Here is a 22,248-nt window from a genome sequence, read left to right on the forward strand (position 1 = left end):
ACCCAGTTTGCAAAAATGCTGGGTCTCTATAGATGTGTAGTTCCGAACATGCAGCTCTGCCAGTGCCTCGCAATCCTGACCCGCAGACCCCTAGTATCCCAGCCCTGGGCTCCCCCCCCCCCGCAGCTCTGCCAGTGTCCCTCACTCCTAACCCGCACTCCCTGCTATCCCAGCCCTGGGCTCCACTCCCCCACAGCTCTGCCGGTGACCCTCACTCCCGACCCACAGCCCCCTGCTATTCCAGCCCTGGCCTCCCTGCGTAGCTTTGCCTGTGGTCTCACTCCTGACACTCTAGCACTGTGGACAATAGATTTATCCTTACCCCCTGCCAGTGAGGGTTACCCCCATTTCACAGATGGGGAAACTGAGGCACGGGGCAGGTGTGACTTGCCTGCGTTTCTGTGCCTGCTTTGAATGCAAGTCTCACCAGCGGAGTGCTGGGCTCCTGCTGCAGATGGAGCTTCAGCACTAGCCATCAGCACCCACATGTCTCTGCTGATGCCCCTCAACTCCTGCCCTCAGCCCCCTGCAGTCCCAGCGCTGCAGACCACACACAAGACATGGAAGGTGCCTCCTGGCTGAACAGGGAGTCGGGCTGACCCTGCTGGACAGGTTTCAGTGCCCCGTCCTGGGGCCCCTGAGCTCTCCTAGCGGGAGGCTGCCGTTAGCGGAACCCCCAGGATACAGGGGTGCGGGCGGTTCCCAGCTGATTGGCTGCTGCTAGGCAACAGCCTCAGCTGCAGGGAAACAAGGGGCTAGGAGAAGATGCTGCAGAGGTGGCCTTAGGGAGCAGCGGTGCGGGGAGGAGCCTGTAGCCGCAGGGCAGGTTGTCCCATTGCTGCTGGGAGACGGGTGAGGCCTTGCTCCAGTCTGATCCGGCCAGTCCTTCACAGGAGCCGTGCGCTGGGTGGATGTTGGATGTGATGAGTCTGCAAGGCTCTGCAGCCCCTGTTCCCAGGCTCACCCTGACTCAGTATCCACAGCATGGGCTGGGGTGGCACGGCCCCCAACGGCTTGTGCACAGTCTTGTGGGCTAGATGGGAGGGAAGGCTGAGCACCGCTGAACTGGCAGTGGATTCGCTGAGACGCGTCACCCTGAGACCTCCTCACCCCCTCTTCCCGGCTCAGTGACTTGCTTCTCCAGGCCCAGCCCCCTCTATTATAGCTTCCACATTTCGGGGGGGGGGGCACCGCTTGGGAACCGGCCTGGCTCCTGAAACAGTGAGGAGCTACCGAGGAAAGGTCCTTGCTGGCTCCAGCCCGGGGCAGCCTGTGACGTGAGCCCAGTGCCAAGGAGCCATGGCAGGAGGAGAGGCCCGACTGTCTCATCGCGGCCGAACGAGACCCCGCGGCCGGAGCCAAAGCTGGACAATTCAGACTGGAAAGAAGGGGCAGATTTTGAACCGGGGGTGGGGGGAATTAGCCATTGGAGCAGCTGCCCCACAGGGCCAGGGCAGATTCTCCATCATGTGCCCGCTGTCAATCAAGACAGGACGTCCTTCCAAATCTAGCACAGCCGGACGAGGGGCTTGATGCAGGCATTGCTGGGTGAGTTTCTAGGCCTGCACACCAGAGGGGTCAGTGGGAGCATGGGCCAGTGCCCAGAGCAGGAGACTCGCAGACTGGGGTTCTAGTAGCCACGCAGCAACTGGCCTGGCACTGCCCTGCCTCAGTTTCCCCAGCCAGCTAATGAGATTGGCCTCATTTTGCGGAGCGCTTCGCGACCTACGACAGAGGAAGCTACATAAGAATAAGGTATTGTTCTCAATTGTCCTATCTGGCTTTAAAGCCTTGCAGCCGCCTTTATGGTGCTTTACTCCCGCTCTGGGGCGAAAGCAAATCCCTCTCTGCTTTCTACTGTGGTTGCACATTCGGTGGTGGGTTAACACACAGTGTACCAATGTTCTGAGCCTATTACAGACGTGAGCAGCTCGTGTGATCCGTGTTCACAGCTTCCTAGATTCCCAGGCCAGAAACGACCATTGCGATCTTCTGGTCTGACCTCCTGGAGAACACAGGCCTTGGGGATTCCCTCCATCCGTTCAGAGCTGAGACAAGCACCCACCCTGATCTAAAAACTGCCAGTGCTTACAATCCACTGGGACCCGGGGGAAGCTGGTCCGGTGGGTAATTACTCTCCCCAGTACAAATTTGCGCCTTATTGCCAGTCAGAATTGGTCTAGCTTCAACTTCCAGCCATTGGCTTTTGTTAGATTGAAGAACTCCCTGTAGTCAAATTTTGTCCCCCTGTGACCGAGTCACCCATAAACAGCTGGAGCTCCTGGGGCTCTTGCTGTCAGCTGGCTAGGTCCTCAGGGGATGATGTTCTGGACAGTTATAAGCCCTGGTTATAAGCGATGTCAGTGGTTTGACAATTGATGGACTATTTATGAAAACGTCTAACCGCCAGGTACTCATCTTTTATAGATTCCTTGTAAATTGGAAGCTGCATACAAGGTGTGATTACGCTGCAACCTGGCCGGGGGGAAACGTTATTTCATATCAGCGTCTGGAACACGGCTGAGCCGCACTGTTCAGAAATCGTCACTGTGACCTTTCCAAAATCATGAGCTGTTGTTTTTTGTTTAAGTAGTTCTCTGGGGATCTGTTTCTTTGCCTTCCGTTTGTTGAGTCTTTGAGGGTCACATCTGCAAGCTTCTCTCTGCAGCTGGGAGAGCTAGAAAGCTGTTTTCTTTTTTTTAAATGAAAACTGTGAATCTCATAAAATCACCTGACTCCAGCGGCTGAGGCTTTAAGAGAAACCCCAAATATAGTGAGAGTTGGCAACACTATAAACAGTGGGGAAAAAACACATCTCTGCCCCCTGTGTGGTCAGCTTCACCCCCAATCACCCTTCTTATCTCAGGCGGCTTGGACAAGTCTGGGCCTGAGAAGGCTTTGCGGGGTCGGAGCGATAACTGTATTTATTGTGTGTATTATGGTAGTGCCTAGAGACTCACACCAAGACAGAGGGGCCCCCAGTAGTGCCAGGCGCTGCACAGCCCCCCCCCAGCCCCCAACTGTGCGGGGCCATGCTGACCCGACGTCTTTACTGCCCCCCTTCTCCTTTCCGTGTAGGTGCTGGAAGATGGGCTGCTTCTCATTCCTAAAGCTGATGATGTTTGTGTTCAACGGCGTTATATTTGTGAGTAGGCAAAGCCCTGGCTGGTGGGCTGGGGGCTCGAATACAGCGTGGAAGGGGAGGAGAAGGTCCTGCAGGCTGGGGGTAACCCTGGGAGCTGCAGTGCAGCCGGAGAAAGGAGCCTTGTGCAGAACATGGCCCCGTACGGCCCTTTTCCACGGTGGGGAATGAAGGGAGGCCGCTCGCTGCTTACCAGCCTCTCTCCTCTCCCCCCCAGCTGAGCGGGTTGGCCGTGCTGGGCATTGGCATCTGGGTGAAGGTGGATGGAGGCTCCTTCGTGCAGATCCTGGGGGCCGCCGCGCCCCAGCTGATGCAGCTGATCAACGTGGGGTACCTGTGCATCGCTGTTGGCACCTTCCTGCTGCTTATGGGCTTCCTGGGCTGCTGCGGGGCCATGAAGGAGAGCAAGTGCATGCTGCTGCTGGTAGGGCTGCAGGACAACAGGGAAGGGTTGGGGGCTAACGGACAGAGCACTGACCTGGGATCCAGGAGTCTCCAGGCCCTCAGGCCAGCCAGCTCCCCTCTGTGCTTCATTCTCCCCAGTATGCAGTGGGGATAACAGCCAGACTTGCCTTTGCGCACCAAGTGCTCCTGGGCAGAGGGGTTGTTAAGGGGGTTGGCTAGGACACGGGATATTTTGTTTCCGATTCTGGCTTTGTCCCAGACTCCGAGTGACCTTAGGCACAGCGCCCCTGCGTGCCTCAGTTTCCCCTACCTACAATGGGGATGTAGGTCGTGGCAACTTCTGCCAAACCAGTTTCGTCTTTGTCAGAATCCTGGGTGAGGGTAGACAGGAGTAGTGGCAGGACCTTGGGAGCCAGGAACCAAAGCCTGGGGTCAGAGAAGCTGAACAGCAAACCCAGGGTTTGAGTCTTGAGTCAAGCCGAGGGGCAGATCCAGAGATGGAGTCCAGGCCAAGGGCCAGCGCCCGGTATCAGCGTTGGGGTTCCAGGGGTCGGGCGGCAGACAGGTTGGCGCCAAGGTCAATACTGATTGTATAGAGGCAGAGAAGCAGAACTGTCACATTGTTATCCTCTGGGTGCTTCCTGGGATGCCCAGGGGCTTACGGAGGATCAAGGAGCTGATCAGTGATTGTTAAACCAACGGTCATCTGGCTTTCTCGGGGCAGACCATCCAATGGTGTGCACCCTCTGGGGCTTGCAGATTGCCAGGTGGACAGGCTATGACAGCATGAGGTGGTGGCTAGCTGATCACTCTGCAGGCCTGGGTTTGAGTCTCACCGTGGAAACCAGTGAGATATTTCCCACAAAATGATTTTGCCAGTTCATCCACCCGCTCTACCTCACCCCTGCCATCTCTCCCGGTTGGGAGGTGGGAACATTTCCCTTTCAAGGTTTTTTTTGACATTTTCACCCCCAGAATTCCCATTGCTGTTGGAAATGTTCAGGGTTTTGCTGGTGCGGGGCAGGAGAATTGGTTTTCAGCAACCAGTGTTTTGTGGCTTTGAGAAATGTCAAGTTTTGATAAAAAAAATACCAGAACTTTTTGTGGGAAGGAGGTGGATGAAAACCTGAAATATTTCTAAGAAACATTTGATGAAAATGTACAAAATTTTGTCAAAATTTCCAGGGGGAAAATATCATTTCCCAGCTAGCTCTGAGCTCAGACTCTTCCAAAAGTCAGTATCTCCGTAGCTAACACCAGACCACTTACTGTTTCCCCTAGGGGCTGGAACCCAGATTTACAAGGTAGTTCAGAAGCAGATTCCTAGATGCTAAAGCTAGAAGGGACCATTGTGATCCTCCTGCCCGACCTCCTGTATAACACAGGCCGAACGACCTTTCCCGACTCAATTCCTGTTTGAGCGAGAGCAGATCTTTTAGAAAAACATCCTGTCTTGATTTGAACACTGCCAGCGAGGGCGAAGCTGCCCAGCTCTTTGGAACTTGTTCGAATGGTTAATTACCCTCCTGGTTAATAACCTGCACCTTATTTCCAGTCTGAATGAGTCTAGCTTCGACTTCCAGCCGCTGGACTTTGTTAGACCTTTGTGAGCTGGACTGCTGAGCCCTTTAAGAAAACAGGCGCTTACTGGAATGTAGAAAGTGCCTCAGTGAGTTGGGTGCCTAATTCCTATTGGCTCTGCATCTTCAGCGCCTCAGCACCCAAATCTGGCCCTTGGCTGCTGTCAGGGTTCCCTCCCGACTCTGAGCTCTGGGCTACAGATGTGGGGACCCACATGAAAGACCCCCTAAGCTTATATTCCACCGGCTTAAGTTAAAAACTTCCCCAAGGCATAAATTCCTTCCCCTGGGATGGTATCACTGCCACCACCAAGTGAGTTAGACAAAGATTCAGGCAAAGGACCACTTGGAGTTCCTGTTTCCCCAAAATATCCCCCCAAGCCCCTTTACCCCCCTTCCTGGGAAGGCTTGAGAGCAAACAAGGTGAGCACAGACCAGCTCCTTGGGTTTTTATAACACTAAAAACCAATCAGGTTCTTAAAAGCAGAACTTTATTATAAAGAAAAAGTAAAAGAAGCACCTCTGTAAAATCAAGATGGAAGGTAATTTTACAGGGTAATCAGATTCCAAACACAGAGGATTCCCCTCTAGGCAAAACTTTAAAGTTACAAAAGAAAAACAAACCAGGAATAAACCTCCCTTCTAGCATACGGAAAATTCACAAGCTAAAACAAAAGATAATCTAACGCATTTCCTTGCTATTACTTACACTTTGTAATCTTAGATGCTTAGTTCAGGTCTGGCTTTCGGAGGTGTATTTTCCCTGCCCTGGTTCCTCGCTGTCCCGGAGAGAACACACACAGCGAGCACAAAACAAAAACTTTCCCCCACCAATTTGAAAGTATCTTCTCTCCTTATTGGTCCTTTTGGTCAGGTGCCAACCAGGTTATTTGAGCTTTACAGGTAAAGGAGGAATTTTATGCTACCCTTAGCTGTATGTTCATGACAGCTGTGTAGGTCCGTTGCTGATCGTGACTACCTGCGAGCCCCAGACCTGGTACTGGCAGAAGTAGCAGCTCTTTCCTGAAGCCCCTTTGCTCCAGCCCCCAGGGATGGCTCCTGCAAAGGGGAAGGTCTCTGTGCTGGGCACAGGCAGCTTTTGATCTTGGTTTCTCTCTGTCTCCAGTTCTTTGTCATTATCCTGATTCTCTTCATCGCTGAAGTCGCGGGGGCCGTCGTAGTCCTCGCCTTCTCTTCTGTGGTAAGTTAAAGGCTGGGCTTTGAGAACATCCGAGCTACCAGCCTGGGGCAGACCGGAGTCCATCCAGCCCAGGATCCTGTCTCCACCACTGCCCAGGAAATGTACAGAACAGAGCAGTTCGGTGAGCTGCCGCTGTCTTCCACTCCTGGCTTCTGGCGTTGAGTCAGAGCCCCACGGGCTGGGAGCTGTTCAACTGCTCTCCTCTGCCTCAAAAACAGGACCCGGGGGATTCTGCTAAGGGAAGCGGAAAGTCCCGGGAGTCAGGATTCCTGGGTTCTCTCCTGCAGCACCCCTGGGGCCCTGTCCTAGGCTTGTCTCCCTAGATGTTGTAAATAACCATGTAAATAACAAGGCCTTGTACTCACTGAGCCTAGAGGCAGCTGAGTGAGCCACTGAACAGAAATTGTTTTAAACATTGTTTTGGGTTTGGGTGGGTTTTTTTTTTACCCTTTTGGGGTTTGGGTGGGTTTTTTTTGTTAAATTTAATTAAACGTAGAAATGAAATGTTTTGACTTTTTAGGGGACCCCCCCACTCTTTTTTTTTTGGCTGAAACTATGCAGCAAATTCAACCAAAACTGCATTTTTGGCCAATAAGCATCTCCCCCACCTCCAATAATAATTTGTCCCACTCCAATCCCAATGACTTTTCCCTGGGTCAACATTTAAAACCCCTGTCAAAACACAAGATCAAGGGGACACTGATTGGAATTGAAAGGTGGCAACCTCAAGATTGATTGATAGAAATATGTTTTCACACAGCATGCTATTGGTCTGTGGAACTCTCTGCCACTGGATGGTGCTTAGGCTGAGAACATAGCAAAATTCAGAGAGGGGTTGGATGATAACATGCCTACGAGCAGCAGAGTTGTGATAGTTAATGCAAATAAAGGGTGCTGGGAAGGAAATTGATCTTATACCTTCCTCTGACGGATGTGACTTTGGCCACTGTCAAAGATGGGATATTGCATTAGATGGACCATGGGTCTGATCCAGGCAGGCCGTCCCTGGGTTAAACAAAGAGAAGATAAAGCTATAAAACACTAGTCTGCCCGTGTGTCTCTTGAGGGCTGGTGCGGTCATTTAAAAGCCTGGCTCATTGCACTGGGAGTTGTTTTGTTGGTCTGCAAAACTCAGTAAAGGAAAAACCAAACAGCTCCCGAAAGACAAGGTGTTGCCAATCTGTGCATGTCTCTGGGTTCCAGGCTGATATATTCATTGAGCACCTGAAAAACTGGGCTGTGAAAACCTTACGAGAGGATTACGGGAGGCGGGATGATGTGACTGCAATCTGGGACACAACCATGAAGGAGGTGAGTAGCGCACATTTCGGCATTCCCCCTGGAAGAGATGGATTTGGCCAGCTGATGCATGGGGGGCAGAGAGAATTCCACCAGCAGTGCTGGGGGATGGAGGGGAGAGGAAGCTCCATGCTGGAAGGCCCTGATTCAGCAAAGCACATTAGCACACATCTAACTCCAGTGGGACTTGAGCACATGGCTGAAGTTAAGCACCTGCAGAGGCACCTCTTACATCACTCCTAGCGGTGTGGTTGGAGGGCTTTTGTGCTCTAGATAGTCTAAGCTGGCCCATTGGGGAGCTGGAAGGATCATTAGCTGCATTTTCCGATGGGGAAACTGAGGCACAGAATCTTGCTCCAGGTCACCCAGGGACTCTACAGCTGAGCTAGGAACTGAATGTAGATCTCCTGGGTCCCAGCCAAGCTGAAATACAAAGCCACCCACTTCTGTTAGCGATCTGGCCTATGTGATTCACTTAGGGCAAGGTTTTTACAACACTGCCTTTGTAAACAGCCGCATCCTCCCAGCAGTCAAACCGTCCTGGCCGTGAATCTAAAACGCAGCTGTGGCTGTAAACCAACTGGCATTCTCGTTCTAGCTGAAGTGCTGTGGCTTCAACAACTACAAGGATTTCAACAGCTCCTACTTCTACCAAACTCACAGCCAGACTTATCCCATGGGCTGCTGCCTGCCACCCAAGCATGAATGCCTGGAATCTGAACTGGACAGCACCAAGCAGGTAAGGAAGAGAGCTTAGCAAGGTATTTGCCATAGGAGTGGTGCCATGGCGCTGACATACGTGGTCTTCCAAATTCTTCTTTTTTTAGCGTTCTGAGCAAGTTTTCAGTCTTGGGAAGAAATTCTGTGTTCTTCGTTTTGGGTTAGCAAGACTCTGGGTAGAGTTTGCTGTCTGCCTCGGGCTCTGATGCATCAGTTCTTGAGGCAGAGTTGCTCCTGGGAAAACTGGTTGGATTGAGATTCCAAGACAAAGGAATTGCCCTGCTTGCTGTCTGATCACCTCTATGAACTCTTCTGCTGGGAGATGCTGCATCTCCACTAGGAGGATTTGCTGATAAAGCTGCATAGCTCTATCAGCCAGTCCTGTCTAGTATAGACCTGAACTAAGAAGAAACTTTCCATAGGACAGTTTATGGAACTGCCGTTGGTTTTTCACACCAACAGAGCATCTGGCTCTAGGTTTGATATTACAATCACATCCTCGGTTAATGAGCTGCTATGGGCCATTGCGGGGAGAGACAGCCACTAGTGCCAAAAGGAGATGCACTGGCCCCATTGCCAGGACCTGCTGTTGCATCTGTGATTCTCTTTCCCCTCCCAGGGCTGCTTGCATGAGTTCCAGACTTTCCTGAGCAGGAATGGGAAGATTGTTGGAGGGGTGGCGTTAGGAATCGGTGTGCTTGAGGTACGCTTGACGCTTTTGTGGCATACTCATGGGCTAGGACTCACGAGAACTGGCTCTGCTACTGCCTTGCTGGGTAACCTCTGGCAAGTAACTCGCCCCACCACCACTCACCCCTGCTCTGTGCCTTGTTTTCCCCATCTGTAAAAGGGGGGACAGTAATCTTTCCTTGGATTGTGCCCCTCGGCATCTTGGCTTGAAAAGTTTGGCGGTGTCAGAGCTCAGGCATGACATTGAGAAGCCGGGGTTATGGCGGGATAGGAGTGAGAGGTATTGGAATAGCTGTTCGGGGAGCGGAGTTTAAACAGCCCCCAGCATCACATCAGGTGTGAATGGCTGTAATAGCTTGTGGGCCACTCCCATGAACTATGAGCCGAGAGCTGGAGAAATGCCTTCCTTGCAGTACATTCACACTGCACCCTGAGCTCTGATTCCAGTTTGAGCCCAAACCTTGCTTCCGTCCATGCACACATCAGTGTGACTTGGGCCAGCAACTGCTCAGGGCCACGTTCCAGCACCCTGACAATGGGGGTGGTTCTGAGCCCGAGTCCTGCTGAGGCTCGGGTCCGAGCCCTGTCACTTTGCAGTGTGGACACAACTCAAGCCACATACCTGAGTCAGAAGGTCAGCGGAGCGCAGTGTGGACGTGCCAGCATGATTGTGAGACCTGAGTCTAGCCATTGTAAACCCAGCTCGGATGCCCAAGTGCAGGCGTGGAAAGAGGCCCCAAGTCCAGGTCCTGCAGATGGGGGCGGATTCTCTGGCCTGTTCTACAGGATGTCAGACCAAAAGATCTAATGATCTAATATAAGGTGGCCAGCCTGAGCCTGAGGAGGAGCCAGAATTTACCCATGTACATTGCCAAAGAGCCACAGGAATAGTCAGCAGACCCCCATCAGCTCTCCCCGCCCTCAGCGCCTCCCACCCACCGGCAGCCCTGCCAATCAGCGCCTCCCCCTCCCTCCCCACACCTCCCGATCAGCTGTTTTGTGGGGTGCAGGAGGCTCTGGGGGGAGGAGCGAGGGCAGGGCAGGCTCAGGGGAGGTGGCGGGAAGGGGTGGAGTGGGGGCAGGGCCTGTGGCAGAGCCAGGGGTTGAGCAGGGAGCCCCCCTGGCCCACTGGAAAGTTGGCCCCTGTAGCTCCAGCCCCCGAGTCGGTGCCTATAAGAGGAGCTGCATATTAACCTCTGCGGAGCTGCAGGTTGGCCACCCCTGATCTATTATGATCTGAAAATCTATGAACTCTTTGTAAATGTCTCCCTCTTTGTTTCCTTGGTTCCCAGCTGGCAGCAATGGCCGTTTCCCTGGTTCTGTATTGTCAGATCGGGACGAACGCCTGACAAACAAGATTTCCACCGGAAACACAAAACGTCTCTCCTGCCGTCCATAACGCCTCTTGCTTTTGCGTCTTCCTGGTGTTCACTGCGAGAGAAACCTAACTTTTCTTATTCATAACTCATCACTAATATTTCCTGTTAATCTGTAATAGCACTGAGCAATCAGATGGATACGACGCCAAGAGGCTACAGTGAAAATTGGGATGGTATCTTTTCCATGCTATTTTTTGTGTATGTTTCAATGGCAAATTCGATCTGATTTGTTTTTCTTGTGTGCTCAACAAGAAATTAGCTTAAAGGTGGCAGTCTAAACATCTAAAAGCAGAGAATGAAACCAACATGCCCCCTGCCACGTGTTATTGTAGACCCTACCCCAAACACACACTGACTGAGGATCATTTATGTAGCTCTTACAGTACTTCCTTTCATTTGTCACATGCTTTGAGCAGTGACACAGTGAGCCAGGTTGACGTTTTAACGTACTGTCATTGCATCTGAGTTGCAGTGAAAAGGGCAGGTCACCCCTTTCAGAGTGACTGATTCAGGCTCTCTGCAAACTCAGGCAGATGTCACTGCATTGGTTACTTCACATTTTGACGGTTTTCTTTGCAGCCGTAACAGCTAAAGACTGGCTCCCTCCCCTCTTCTTTTAATGAAAACAGAGACTTTGGGGAATAATTATGAATTCCATTCACCTCTCTGTGCTCACTAGAGCTTTAAACATGCCCGACAATCTGAGAAACACTTCAACAATGCACTTTTACTGATGTAGCACATCATTGAACTTGAATTCTAACGAAATATTTCATGTCCCTTTTTCCTCCCCCCTTGTGTGTGTTTGGAAAAGATCAAGTCAACAATGTGTCACTGGTTTTCTGCACCCGACAATGTTTTTTCTGCCAGTGTCTTGTATTTGTATAAATTAAATATCCATGATCTTTCTATGCAGATGTTGTTAGCTTGGCTATTGCGAGTGGCTGTTTGAAAGTGGTGGGGTTCAGGGAAGAGCAGAGCTGGGTTTTGGAGGGAAAAAAAAGATTTTCCTTTGCTCATTTTGGAGTGAAATTCATCCTTGGGATTATGGACGCACACGATCTTAAATTCCCCAGGGGTGACTCTTATCCTTCTGGAATTCAATTGTCTGATTAATTTCTCAAAGGAAGATGGTTTTTTTGGTGCCAATTTATTGTTTGTGTTAGAGCACTCAGAGGTGCCCTGTACAAACAGTCCCTGGCCCCCAAAGATTCTAAAGAGACAAAGGAAGGAGAACTCCATTTTACAGATGGGGAAACTGAGGTACATGAAGAGGAAGTGACTTAACCAAGGTCGCCCACGAAGAGCCAGGAACAAAACCCGTGTCTTATGAGTCCCAGTCCCACCCCTTAACTATCTCCCGCTGAATGGAGCTGAAGAGTTCTGGGCTGCGTGTTCCAGCATGTGCCGCTCAGCCTGCCCCTGGCCCCCGTGTCCCCTGCTGGCACGGCTCTGCTCCTGGAGGGGGTAGCAGGATGTGGCAGAGGGGTGGGGTCCCACATACGGGACCTAAAGAACAGCCCTCAGTTTGTGGGCACGGACGGAACGGGGTCCCCTATTGTTCTGTGGGGAAGATATGATTTAGTCTCAAGCCACAGACCTACAGCGATGGGAAACTGTGGACCCTATAGACACCCTACAGCAGTCCCAGTCTATGGTCCTATAGCTGTCCCAAGGCACAGCCCCTATAACCGTCCCACTCTCTGGCCCCTAGGGAGGAAGGAGGCAGACGCTGTCTCACAATGGAGTCTGCTCCCCATCTCCCTCCCACCCCCACCCCAGCCCCTTCCAACAGCCATCGGGTGACGGTTGGAATCCCAGCAGGCGCCGGGTGAGCTGGAGCGTCAGGGCACGGGCCAAGGACATGTGATCCCCGGGGCACATCGCAGGGCCGGGAGCCAGGCCGGCCAGGGCTGGAGGCTCAGGGGAGCCAGCCCAAGGCCCCGTGGATGAGTAAACTCATGATCCAGGCCCCTGAACCAGCTCTGAGCGAACGTGCCGGCCGCTCCCTCAGCTCCGGGCTTGTGAGTTTTGATCCCGAGGCCTGGGTGGCACCCACGCCACACCACCCACTAGGGCTGCCAGCCCCTGGACGCCCCAGCCTGGATCGTGGGTGGGAGGCAAAGCCCTTGATGCAGGGAAGGGAGACGGAAGCGACAGCATCGACCCCCTGCTAGCCCTCTACGCGGGGCAAATTTCCCCCACAGCGGAGTCTGGGCTAAAGCTAACGGTGGCTGCAAGCGGGGAGGAGCGCTCTCCTTCCCACAGCCCAGACACTGTAAGGCCATGACAATCGTCAAGTACTGAAATCTTCCCCGGGGGGGGCTGGATTTTCACACGTCACGGGGACCCCATGCCCCCAAAGTCAGTGATAACCTCTCAGCGCAACCACTGATCATTATTTATAGGACGCGCTGACTGGGGCCTCACTGTGCCAGGCGCTGCACAGACCCTCTCAACTGAGATCAGGGTCCTGTTGTGCCAGGCGCTGCATAAATGCATAGCTACAGACAGTCCCTGTCCCGAGGAGCTTCCAGTCTAACTCGACAAATGATTATTACCCTCTCTGCCCCGAGATGGGGAAACTGAGGCACAGAACGATGCAGTCACATGAGGGGTCTGGATCAGAGCCAGGAAGCAAAGTCCAATCTCCTGGCCCCCAGGCCAGTACCCACTAGACCAACCTCCCTGCCTAGCATCAGCTTTTAAATAAAAGCATTTGCCCCATCATAAGTAAAAGCCTCCGACAATGTGTTGTGTTGCTAGTGGGTTTAACCTAAAACCGAGGTGGGAATGGATCTGAGACGAAGCTGTTTGCAGCAGCAAGTCCAGCTGAAAATCTCTCTGCCGTCTCTCCAACCTAGAACCCATTCTGCGAGCGGCCGTGCTGACCGGTTTTCACCATGGCTCCCCCACGCACTGGCTATGCCACTCTGAAGACTGTCATGATTTGCTTCAACGCCATTGTCTTTGTAAGCCTGTGTTTTCAGATACACGTTTATTTAGGTGTATTATGGTGGCACCAGGGTCCCATGGTGCCAGGGGCTGCACAGACCCAGAGTGAGAGACAGTCCTGCCCTGAAGAGCTCACAGCCTAGCCAGGCACCGGGTGGGAGGGGAAACTGAGGCACAGAGCAGGGAAGAAACTCGTTCACGGTCACGCAGCAGGTCAGGAGCAGAGCAAAGAATAAAACCAGCCAGTCCTGTGCCCAGCTGCCTCCCCCAGAGTTTGGGGGCTAAATTCTCAGCCGGTGTAGATCTCTGTCGGCACTGATGGAGCTACAATGATTTACATTAATGGGGGATCTGGCCCTCGGCCTTCAGGTAATGTAGCCTTTCACCCAAAGTTCATGTCTCCCCACGGCTGGTCGGAACCGTGGGTCATGCTCAGCAGCCTCCGTTCAGTTCTTGGTGGGCAGACCTGAGCGAGGAGGAGGGACTGGCTGTGGAACGGCACAGAGGGGGAGGCTCGCAGTGATGTTCATGCCCCTCCAGCACCGGGCTGGCATCTCTGCTCCCTGCCCCGGGTGAATCGGGGGCATGGCCGAAGCGCTCAAGCCGGAGGGCCAACGCACGCACTAGTTCGCACACACACACGCGTATGCGTTTATTCTCTCCCCAGGTTGTCGGCTGCACCATGGTGGGATTTGGCCTGTGGATTAAACTGGGAAGCGCCTCCTTCGTCAGGGTCTTGGGCACCACCTCGGTGTACTTTGCCCACGTCGGGTACTTCTGCATCGTGGTGGGCAGCGTGCTGGTCGTGCTGGGGTTCATGGGCTGCTGGGGCGCAGTGAAAGAGAACAGATGCCTCCTGCTGACGGTGAGCGCACACAGCCGCTGTCGGCTGGGGCGGAGTCCTGGCCCGTGAGGGGGGTGAGCCAGAGCGTGCCGGTACGATGCACCCATTGGCACAGCCATGTGATTTACCGCAGCTGGGGAGCTGACCCCCTACTTCGCCCTAGACGTCGCTTATAACTTAACTAAACAGCCGTCTCCCTTGCAGTCACAAGCTGTTCTTTTCCATCCTTAGTGGATGAGACTCACGCCCATTCAGAGGGAGCGGGACATGCACGCACCACTTAAACCCTTTGGCAGCTCATGTGGTCTGCAGCCCTCTCTGTTCTGGGGGGACTCTGACCGTGTGTGAGCTGCTTTCTACCCACATGAATGCTTTGTTTAGCGGACAGCCTCTCAATCAGCAGCTGTCAAGACTCTTATGGGTGGGCATGACCCCCTAGCCCCTGACCTCCTGTTCATCTGGGCAGCCACAGCCCCTCTGAGCTAAATCTTTTTATTGTAGTGTAAACTTGACTCCTGTGCCTCACTTGGCAATCCCTCACGATCTTCCGATTTCCTCCCACCCCCCTCTCTCACAGTACTTCTTAATAATGCTGGTCATCTTCAACGCCGAAATCACAGCAGCTGTCATCGTATTTGCTTTCACGTCGTTCGTGAGTATCCAGAATTCCCTTCTGATGTGCAAAATTCTCATTTTCCTTGGCAAAGTTTCAGGCCCCGATCCTACAAAGAAGAGTCACTTGGGATTGGGTCCTTTTTCCAAATGGGGAGACATTTCCAAAGGGAAGTTAAGTGGCCAACTTTTGTGAGTTCCTTGGAAAATCCAGGGGTCGCGTGCGACCCTAAACAGCTAGTGACGTCTCGTTCGAATCGCACTGCACCAAAGAACGAGCCCAGAGTTTCCAAATCTGGAACTTTTGGTGGCCAAATAAAAAAATGTTGCCAAAATTTCCCCTCCAAGTGCGGATCACCTGGACTCTGAGCACAGGTGGAATTCTGACTGTTTTGTAAAAAATGTCATCACACATAAAAGAAAAAGGAAATCGTCCCTCCCTCCTCTCATTTGAACCAGCTCTGTCCCTCCAAACCAACACACAGTTTTAACTGAGGTCTGCCCACTCCTCATGCTTAACTGATTAGATGGTTCCTCTTTGCTTTAGAATTATTCCTACCGCATTGTTCTTATTGTTTATAAAGGCAAATTGAAATATGATCGATTCTCCTTTGGCTGGATATACATCCACAAAGGTTAGGCCCAGACCCTGCACAGATTCACAGAGTTTAAGGCTCAAACAGATTGTTATGATCTAGTGCGACCTCCAGCATAACACGGTCCAGAAAATTTCACCTAGTTATTCCTGTATCCAGACCAGTAACTTGGTTGAGTGAGTGACTCCTCTAGAAAGGTGTCCTGCCTTATCCCTTAGGAATCTGATCCACTGGCTAATTACCCCACCTGTTCAGTACCTGCACTTTATTCCCACATGGGCTGCATTTACACCCACCCACTTCAGGAGCCATAGAGGTCAGGTTAAGTGCGTGAGTAAATCTGCACAGGATCAGAGCCCACACTAGGGCCAAAGTGAGCTGGCTAGTCTGAGACTGGCCCATGGCTGCATTGCTGTCTCTGGGCTAGATATTCAGCGGGTGGCCAGCAGCTCCGCTCCGCTGTGCTTGGTGGAGCAGTTCTGATTTACCCCAGCTGAGGCTCGCTCTCTGAAAACCTTTGGCCACACTTTGGGATCTGAAGAGAAAATATTTTCTGGCTCTAGACCCATTTCATTCCCCCCATTCAAGGCTCGCAGCATCGTCCTAGACAAATCGCTGACTGCCTTGAAGAAGAAATACAGCAGCTACAAACACGATGATATCGTGTCCTATGGCTGGAACGCATTCATGCTGAAGGTAGGGGACCCTCCGCCTCCCAGGCCTCCTGCGTCAAAGGACTTGACACATTTGTTCCCATGTATTACGGTAGCTCCGAGAGGCCTCACCCAGTGTGCCCGGTGCTGCACATACACAGTGACAGCCCCTGCTGTGACGAGGTGGTGTGAGAGGAAGGACAGTCTAGTGGTTAGGACAGAAAATCCTGGTTCAGTTCCCGTTTCTCCCCTGCACTCCCTGTGTGACCTGGGGCCAGTCACCTGGGCTCCCTGGGCACCTGTTCCTCATCGGTACCATGGGGATCACAGCAGAGAGGTTGGGAGCAGATGCCCAGCTGGTACATACATGCCGTAGACAGAGAGCAGAATTTACAATCTAAAGAGGCAGGACAGGCGAAAGGAAGACTGGTCGTAGGCCCACCCTACAATCAGGAAAAGAGATACCCAGAGTTGCCCAAGTGGTTCTGTAACACAGCTGGGAACTGGATCCCACAGCAGTATCTTAACCACGTGCCCACCCACCCTTCAACACCAGCATCTAGTGAGTCTCCAGGCCAGATCCTCCGTGTGAATCAGCGCTGCTCTGGGGTCAAAGCAGTCAAGTCGACACACGTGTGCTGAGGATCTGCTGTGTACATTTTTGGGGCCAGAAGTTTCACACAGGCTCAGGCCAGATGAGATCACCAGTCTGAGCTCCACTCAATGACTAGTGAGATCAAAGCAGCGTAAGCCTCAGAGACAAATGTCTTGTGAGCCACAGGTAGAGAATAGGGCCCACCAAGAAGTGACCAGTGTCTGCAGCCCCTGCCATGGCAGGGAACTGCTTAGGTGAGACAAGCCCCAGGACCCCAGTAGCGACCTACGCCCCACACTGCAGAGAAAGGCGGAAAATCCCTATCAATCTGAGCTGGGGTTTCTTCCCAACCGCAGATGTGGTGACCCTGAGCATGTGAGTGAGATTCGCCAGCCAGACGGAGGAGTCTCTGTACCAGCCCAGAGCACTGGTCCATCCTGGCTGGTGTCCCATCTCCCGCTGTGATTGATTTCTGACGCTTTGGAAGAAGGTGGAAAAACCTCACCCCAGAATACAAGATAGGACGATTTTGCTCATCTAGTCTGACCTGTCGACCACAGGCCTTAGAATTTCACCCAGCGTTTACAACGTAGGCATTTGATAGCAACTGAAGGGTTAAACATACTTCTCTAGTAAAATCATCATTTGAGCAAAGGAGAATTGATCAGGGCCGCATAGGTGGGGGGCAAGTGGGGCAATTTGCCCCAGGCCCCGGGCCCCGCAGGGGCCCCCACAAGAATATAGTATTCTATAGTATTGCAACTTTTTTTTATGGAAGGGGCCCCCAAAATTGCTTTGCCCCAGGCCCCCTCAATCCTCTGGGCAGCCCTGGAATTGAGGACATTCTATCGGGATACAGCAGGAAAGGGAGGTAGGAAGGAAAAATTAAATGTTCGAGACCCTGGCCTTTAACAGACCCTGTTGTGTGTCGTTCCTAGCTGAACTGCTGCGGGGTTCATAACTACACAGACTTTTCCGGCTCTGCCTTTCAAATACGGACCAATCTGACTTATCCCAAAAGCTGCTGCAAAGATCCAATGAGCTCCGCATGCAACGGACGCAACATCAGCAGTGTGGTCATCAACCAGGAGGTCGCGGCCCAGCTTGGGGGTTGAAAAGGAAACTGTGGGAACAGTGCTGTTAAAAACCTAGCCTGGGTCTGTTGGAGTAGGAGGGAGCAAGGGAGCATGTAGGGGGAGTGATCAGCACCCTGATCTTGCAGCTAATGCTGCCTGGACCTCTCCCTGCACCCACAGGGATCTCATGGCTGGATCGGTGCCCATGTGCTCTAAATTCAAAACAAGAAAGCACCTTGTACACCCCTTAAGTGAAGGCTGTGGGGCTTAGTGGGCAGGGCACTGGGTTGGCTCTTCCTGCAGCATGACTTTGGGCAAGCCACTCCCTTGTGCCTCAGTTTCCTTCTCTGTAAAGTGTGGGGGAATAACGTATACAGACCTCTTTTGGCAAGTGCTTTGAGCTCGATGGATTTAGGCACAGCCATAGGTTGGTGGCCAGTCAGCCACTCAGGGGCTAATTCCACGCCCTGTGGGGAAGGGAAGATACAACAGTTTGCCCAGCAAGTGTGCTGAAGCCAGTGGGATTCCACTGGGGGATGGGCTGCCATTGCTTTTCGTTTCTGATTGCTCTTAGAACAGCTTACACCTCACCGTGTTTTTCACCCTTCAGGGCTGCTTCCCTAAGCTGGTTTCCCTGATCAAAGAGAAGAGCCTATTGCTTGGTGGAGCTGCCACTGGAGCTGCCCTGCTGGAAGTGAGTTTAACCCAGTTAGCCTCGTCTTAAAGGGATGTATTCACTTTTCAGTACTCCGATGAGGCACAATTAGCCAGCTGTGCACAGATCGACCATGGATATGTGCAGCACCTGACACAGCGGGGCCCTGACCTCAGTTAGATACTAGGGGGCTGGCTACACATAACCATAAGAACAGTCAGACTGGGTCAGACCAAAGGTCCATCTAGCCCAGTGTCCTGTCTTCTGACAGTGGCCAATGCCAGGTGTCCCAGAGGGAATAAACAGAACAGGGAATCATCAAACAACCCAGTGCCTGTTGTCCAGTCCCAGCATCTGACAGTCAGAGGTTTAGGGACACCCAGAGCACTGGGTGCATCCCTGACTATCTTGGCTAATAGCCACTGATGGGCCTGTCCTCCAGGAACGTATCTCATTCTTTTCTCAACCCAGTTATACTTTTGGCCTTCACAGTATCCCCCAGCAATGAGTTCCACAGGTTGATTGTACGTCGTGTGAAGAATTGTTTCCTTTTGCTTGTTTTTAAACCTGCTGCCTTTTCATTTCATTGGGTGACCCCTGGTTCATGTGTTATGTGATGAGTAAATACCACTTCCTTATTTGCTTTCTCCACCCCAGTCATGACATTATAGACCTCTCTCAGATCCCCCTTAGTCGTCTCTTTTCTACGCTGAACTGTCCTAGTCTTTAAAATCTCTCCTCATACGGAAGCTGCTCCATCGCCCTCATCATTTTCATTGGCCTGCACTTTTTTCAATTCTATATCTCTTTTTTTGAGCTGGAGTGACTAGAACTGCACCAGCATTCAAGGTGTGGGCGTCCCATGGATTTATATAGAGGCAATATGATATTTTCTGTCTTATCATCTCTCCCTTTCTTAATGATTCCCAACATTCTGTTTGCTTTTTTGACTCTGCTGCACATTGAGTGGATGTTTTCAGAGAACTATCCACAGTGACTCCAAGATCTTTCTTGAGTGGTAACAGCTAATTTAGACCCCATCATTTTATATGTAGAGTTGGAATGATGTTTTCCAAGGTGCATTACTTTGCATTTGTCAACATTGACTTTCATCTGCCATTTTGTTGCCTAGTCACCCAGTTTTGAGATCCCTTTGTAATTCCTTGCAGTCAGCTTTGGACTTAACTATCTTCAGTAAATTTGTATTGTCTGCAAACTTTGCCACGTCACTGTTTACCTCTTTTTCCAGATCAGCTATGGATATGATGAACAGCACTGGTCCCAGTACAGACCTGTGGTGAACCTCGCTAATTACCTCTCTCCACTGTGAAAACTGATCATTTATTCCTACCCTTTGTTTCCTATCTCTTTGATCCATGAGAGAATCTTCCTTCTTATCTCATGACTGCCTACTTGGCTTAAGAGCCTTTGGTGAGGGACCTTGTCAAAGGCTTTCTGGAAATCAGAGTACACTGGATCACCCTTGTCCACGTTTGTTGAACCTCTCAAAGAATTCTAATAAATTGGTGAGGCATGATTTCCCTTTACAACAGCTGCGTTGACTCTTCCCCAACAAATTGTGTTAATCTATGTGTCTGACAATTCTGTTCTTTACTGTAGTTTCAACCAATTTGCCTGGTATTGAAGTTAGGCTCACGAGCCTGGAATTGCTAGGATCACCTATGGAGCCTTATTTAAACATCAGCGTCACATTAGCTATCCTCCAGTCATCTGGTACAGAAGCTAATTTAAGTGGTAGGTTACATACCACAGTTAATAGTTCTGCACATTTGAGTTTCTTCAGAATTCTTGAGTGATATTCTCTGGTCCTGGTGACTTATTACTGTTTGATGTATCAATTTGTTACAAAAGCCCCTCTATTGACACCTCAATCGGGGACAGTTCCTCAGATCTGTCACCTGAAAAGAATGGCTGAGGCGTGGGAATCTCCCTCGCATCCTCTGCAGTGAAGACTGATGCAAAGAATTCACTTAGCTTCTCTGCACCAGCCTTGTCTTCCTTGAATGCTTCACTTACTTTTTTTTTATTTGGGGGATATATTTAGTTTGAGCCTCTATTAGGGTGTTTTTAAAAAGTTTCCATGCAACTTGCAGGCATTTCACTCTTGCAATTGTTCCTTTTAATTTCCAATTTAACTACCGTCTTCATTTTTGCATAGTCCCCCTTTCTGAAGTTAAATGCTCCTATGGTGGGTTTCTGTGGTATTTTCCCCTAATAAGGATGATCAATTTAATTACATTTTGGCTGCTATTACCAAACGGTTTAACTGTATTCACCTCTTGGACCAGATCCTGTGCACAACTCAGGACTGAAGCAAGAATTGCCTCTCCCCTTGTGGGTTGTGGGACAAGCTGCTCCAAGAAGTAGTTGTTAATGATGTCTGAAACTTCTCTCTCTGCATCCCATCCAGAGGTGACATGTTCCCAGTCAATACGGGGATAACTGAAATCCCTCATTTTTATTGTGGTTTCTGTTTTTGTAGCCACTCTAATCTCCCTGAGCATTTCATAACGACTAGCACCATCTTGCTCAGGTGGGCGGTAGTGTATTCCTACGGCTATGCTCTTATACAAGCACAATTGTGTTTGATTCATTTAAGATTTTTACTATACTTGGCTCTGTGCTTTCTTTCACATATACTGCCACTTCCCCACAAGTGCACCCTATTCTGTCATTCCTATATATTCTGTACCCTGGCATTCCGGTATCCCATCGATTATCGTCATTCCACCAAGTGTCTGTGATGCCTGTTCTATCAATATCAACATTTACTACCAGGCCCTCAAGTTCAGCCATCTTTGACTTCTTGTATTTGTATACAAGCACTTATAACATTTGTCAGTATTTTGTTGTCTGCCTTCATGTGAGGTAACTGAATGAGACTTTTTTCATTTGACTGTTTCTCTTCAGTTCCTACCTGTACATTATCAAGTTCTAGCCTCGCCTCTTTACTAGGTTATATTGTATCCCCTTTAATAAATACTCCGCTGAGGCATGTCTCCATCTGAACTGGGTGCTCCTCTCTCTGCACCTATAAGCTTTCCCCCGGCCCTTAGTTTAAAAACTCCTCTACAGCCCTGTTAATTTTACATGCCAGCAACCTGGTTCCATTTTGATTTAGGGGGAGCCCATCCTTCTGTATAGAATCATCCTGCTCCAAAAGGTTCCCCAGTTCCTAATAAACCTAAATCTCTCCTCTGAACACCATTGTCTCATTCATTCATTCTGACTGTCTAACTGGCCCTGCACACAGAACTGGAAGCATTTCAGAGCATGCTACCATGGAGGTCCTGGACTTAAATCCCTTACCTAACAGCCTAGATTTGGCCTCCAGGACCTCTTTCCTACCTGTCCCTATGTCTTTGGTATCTAGAAGTACCAAAAATGTATGTAACAATAATCATAAGTTTAGATGACAGTCTTTAGGCACCAAGGTTGGAACATTTTTGACGTAATCCTTAAGAATTTTAGTCATTCTGTCTATATTTTTTTCTCTCCCACTGCAGCTAGCAGCTATGATGGTCTCCTTAATGCTGTACGTTAAACTGGGATGACAACATTTGAGGAAACACAGCAGGAGGACTTCCCAAACACTTGGAATTGTGTTGCATCAGGGCCGGGGGGGGGGGAACACACACCACACTACCACAAAGCTGAAATAGTAGCAAGCACTAACGATCCTGCCCCAGAGCCGTCACTGCAACTTTGCCACTGACTTGCGTAGGAGCAAGACCATTCATTTGCCCAGTTTTCAAGCTCCATAGTTACAGAACAGAAAATCCTGGGAGCCATATCAATATACAGGATCAAAGTTTCTCCAGAGCT

At 50.9% G+C, this 22,248-nt stretch overlaps 2 protein-coding genes across 6 annotated transcripts; both read left to right on the plus strand.

Moving 5' to 3' along the window:
* Positions 1-179: 179 nt before the first annotated feature.
* Positions 180-11,325, plus strand: LOC115642390 (tetraspanin-1-like). Of its 3 annotated transcripts, XM_030545809.1 has the most exons (9): positions 180-2,123; positions 2,428-2,457; positions 3,079-3,145; positions 3,360-3,566; positions 6,254-6,328; positions 7,532-7,639; positions 8,226-8,366; positions 8,967-9,050; positions 10,330-11,325. In XM_030545809.1, the coding sequence occupies exons 3-9, from the start codon at positions 3,089-3,091 to the stop codon at positions 10,384-10,386; spliced, it is 729 nt and encodes a 242-aa protein (XP_030401669.1). In that variant the 5' UTR covers positions 180-2,123; positions 2,428-2,457; positions 3,079-3,088; the 3' UTR covers positions 10,387-11,325. The 3 variants fall into 3 exon arrangements, with proteins under 3 accessions (XP_030401669.1, XP_030401670.1, XP_030401668.1); XM_030545810.1 differs by lacking the exon at positions 2,428-2,457; XM_030545808.1 differs by lacking the exons at positions 180-2,123; positions 2,428-2,457 and having other exon boundaries at positions 2,479-3,145.
* On the plus strand, positions 10,543-22,246 carry TSPAN16 (tetraspanin 16). Of its 3 annotated transcripts, XM_030545813.1 has the most exons (8): positions 10,594-10,614; positions 13,281-13,388; positions 14,039-14,236; positions 14,793-14,867; positions 16,012-16,119; positions 17,610-17,762; positions 18,358-18,441; positions 21,930-22,246. In XM_030545813.1, exons 2-8 carry the CDS (start codon positions 13,320-13,322, stop codon positions 21,975-21,977), a joined length of 735 nt encoding a protein of 244 aa, XP_030401673.1. In that variant the 5' UTR covers positions 10,594-10,614; positions 13,281-13,319; the 3' UTR covers positions 21,978-22,246. The 3 variants fall into 3 exon arrangements, with proteins under 3 accessions (XP_030401672.1, XP_030401673.1, XP_030401671.1); XM_030545812.1 differs by lacking the exons at positions 10,594-10,614; positions 17,610-17,762; positions 18,358-18,441; positions 21,930-22,246 and adding an exon at positions 10,543-10,589 and having other exon boundaries at positions 16,012-16,591; XM_030545811.1 differs by lacking the exons at positions 17,610-17,762; positions 18,358-18,441; positions 21,930-22,246 and having other exon boundaries at positions 16,012-16,591.
* Positions 22,247-22,248: the final 2 nt, after the last annotated feature.

Source organism: Gopherus evgoodei, unplaced genomic scaffold, assembly GCF_007399415.2.
Source record: "Gopherus evgoodei ecotype Sinaloan lineage unplaced genomic scaffold, rGopEvg1_v1.p scaffold_40_arrow_ctg1, whole genome shotgun sequence".
In the NCBI taxonomy this organism is placed as follows: domain Eukaryota; kingdom Metazoa; phylum Chordata; order Testudines; family Testudinidae; genus Gopherus; species Gopherus evgoodei.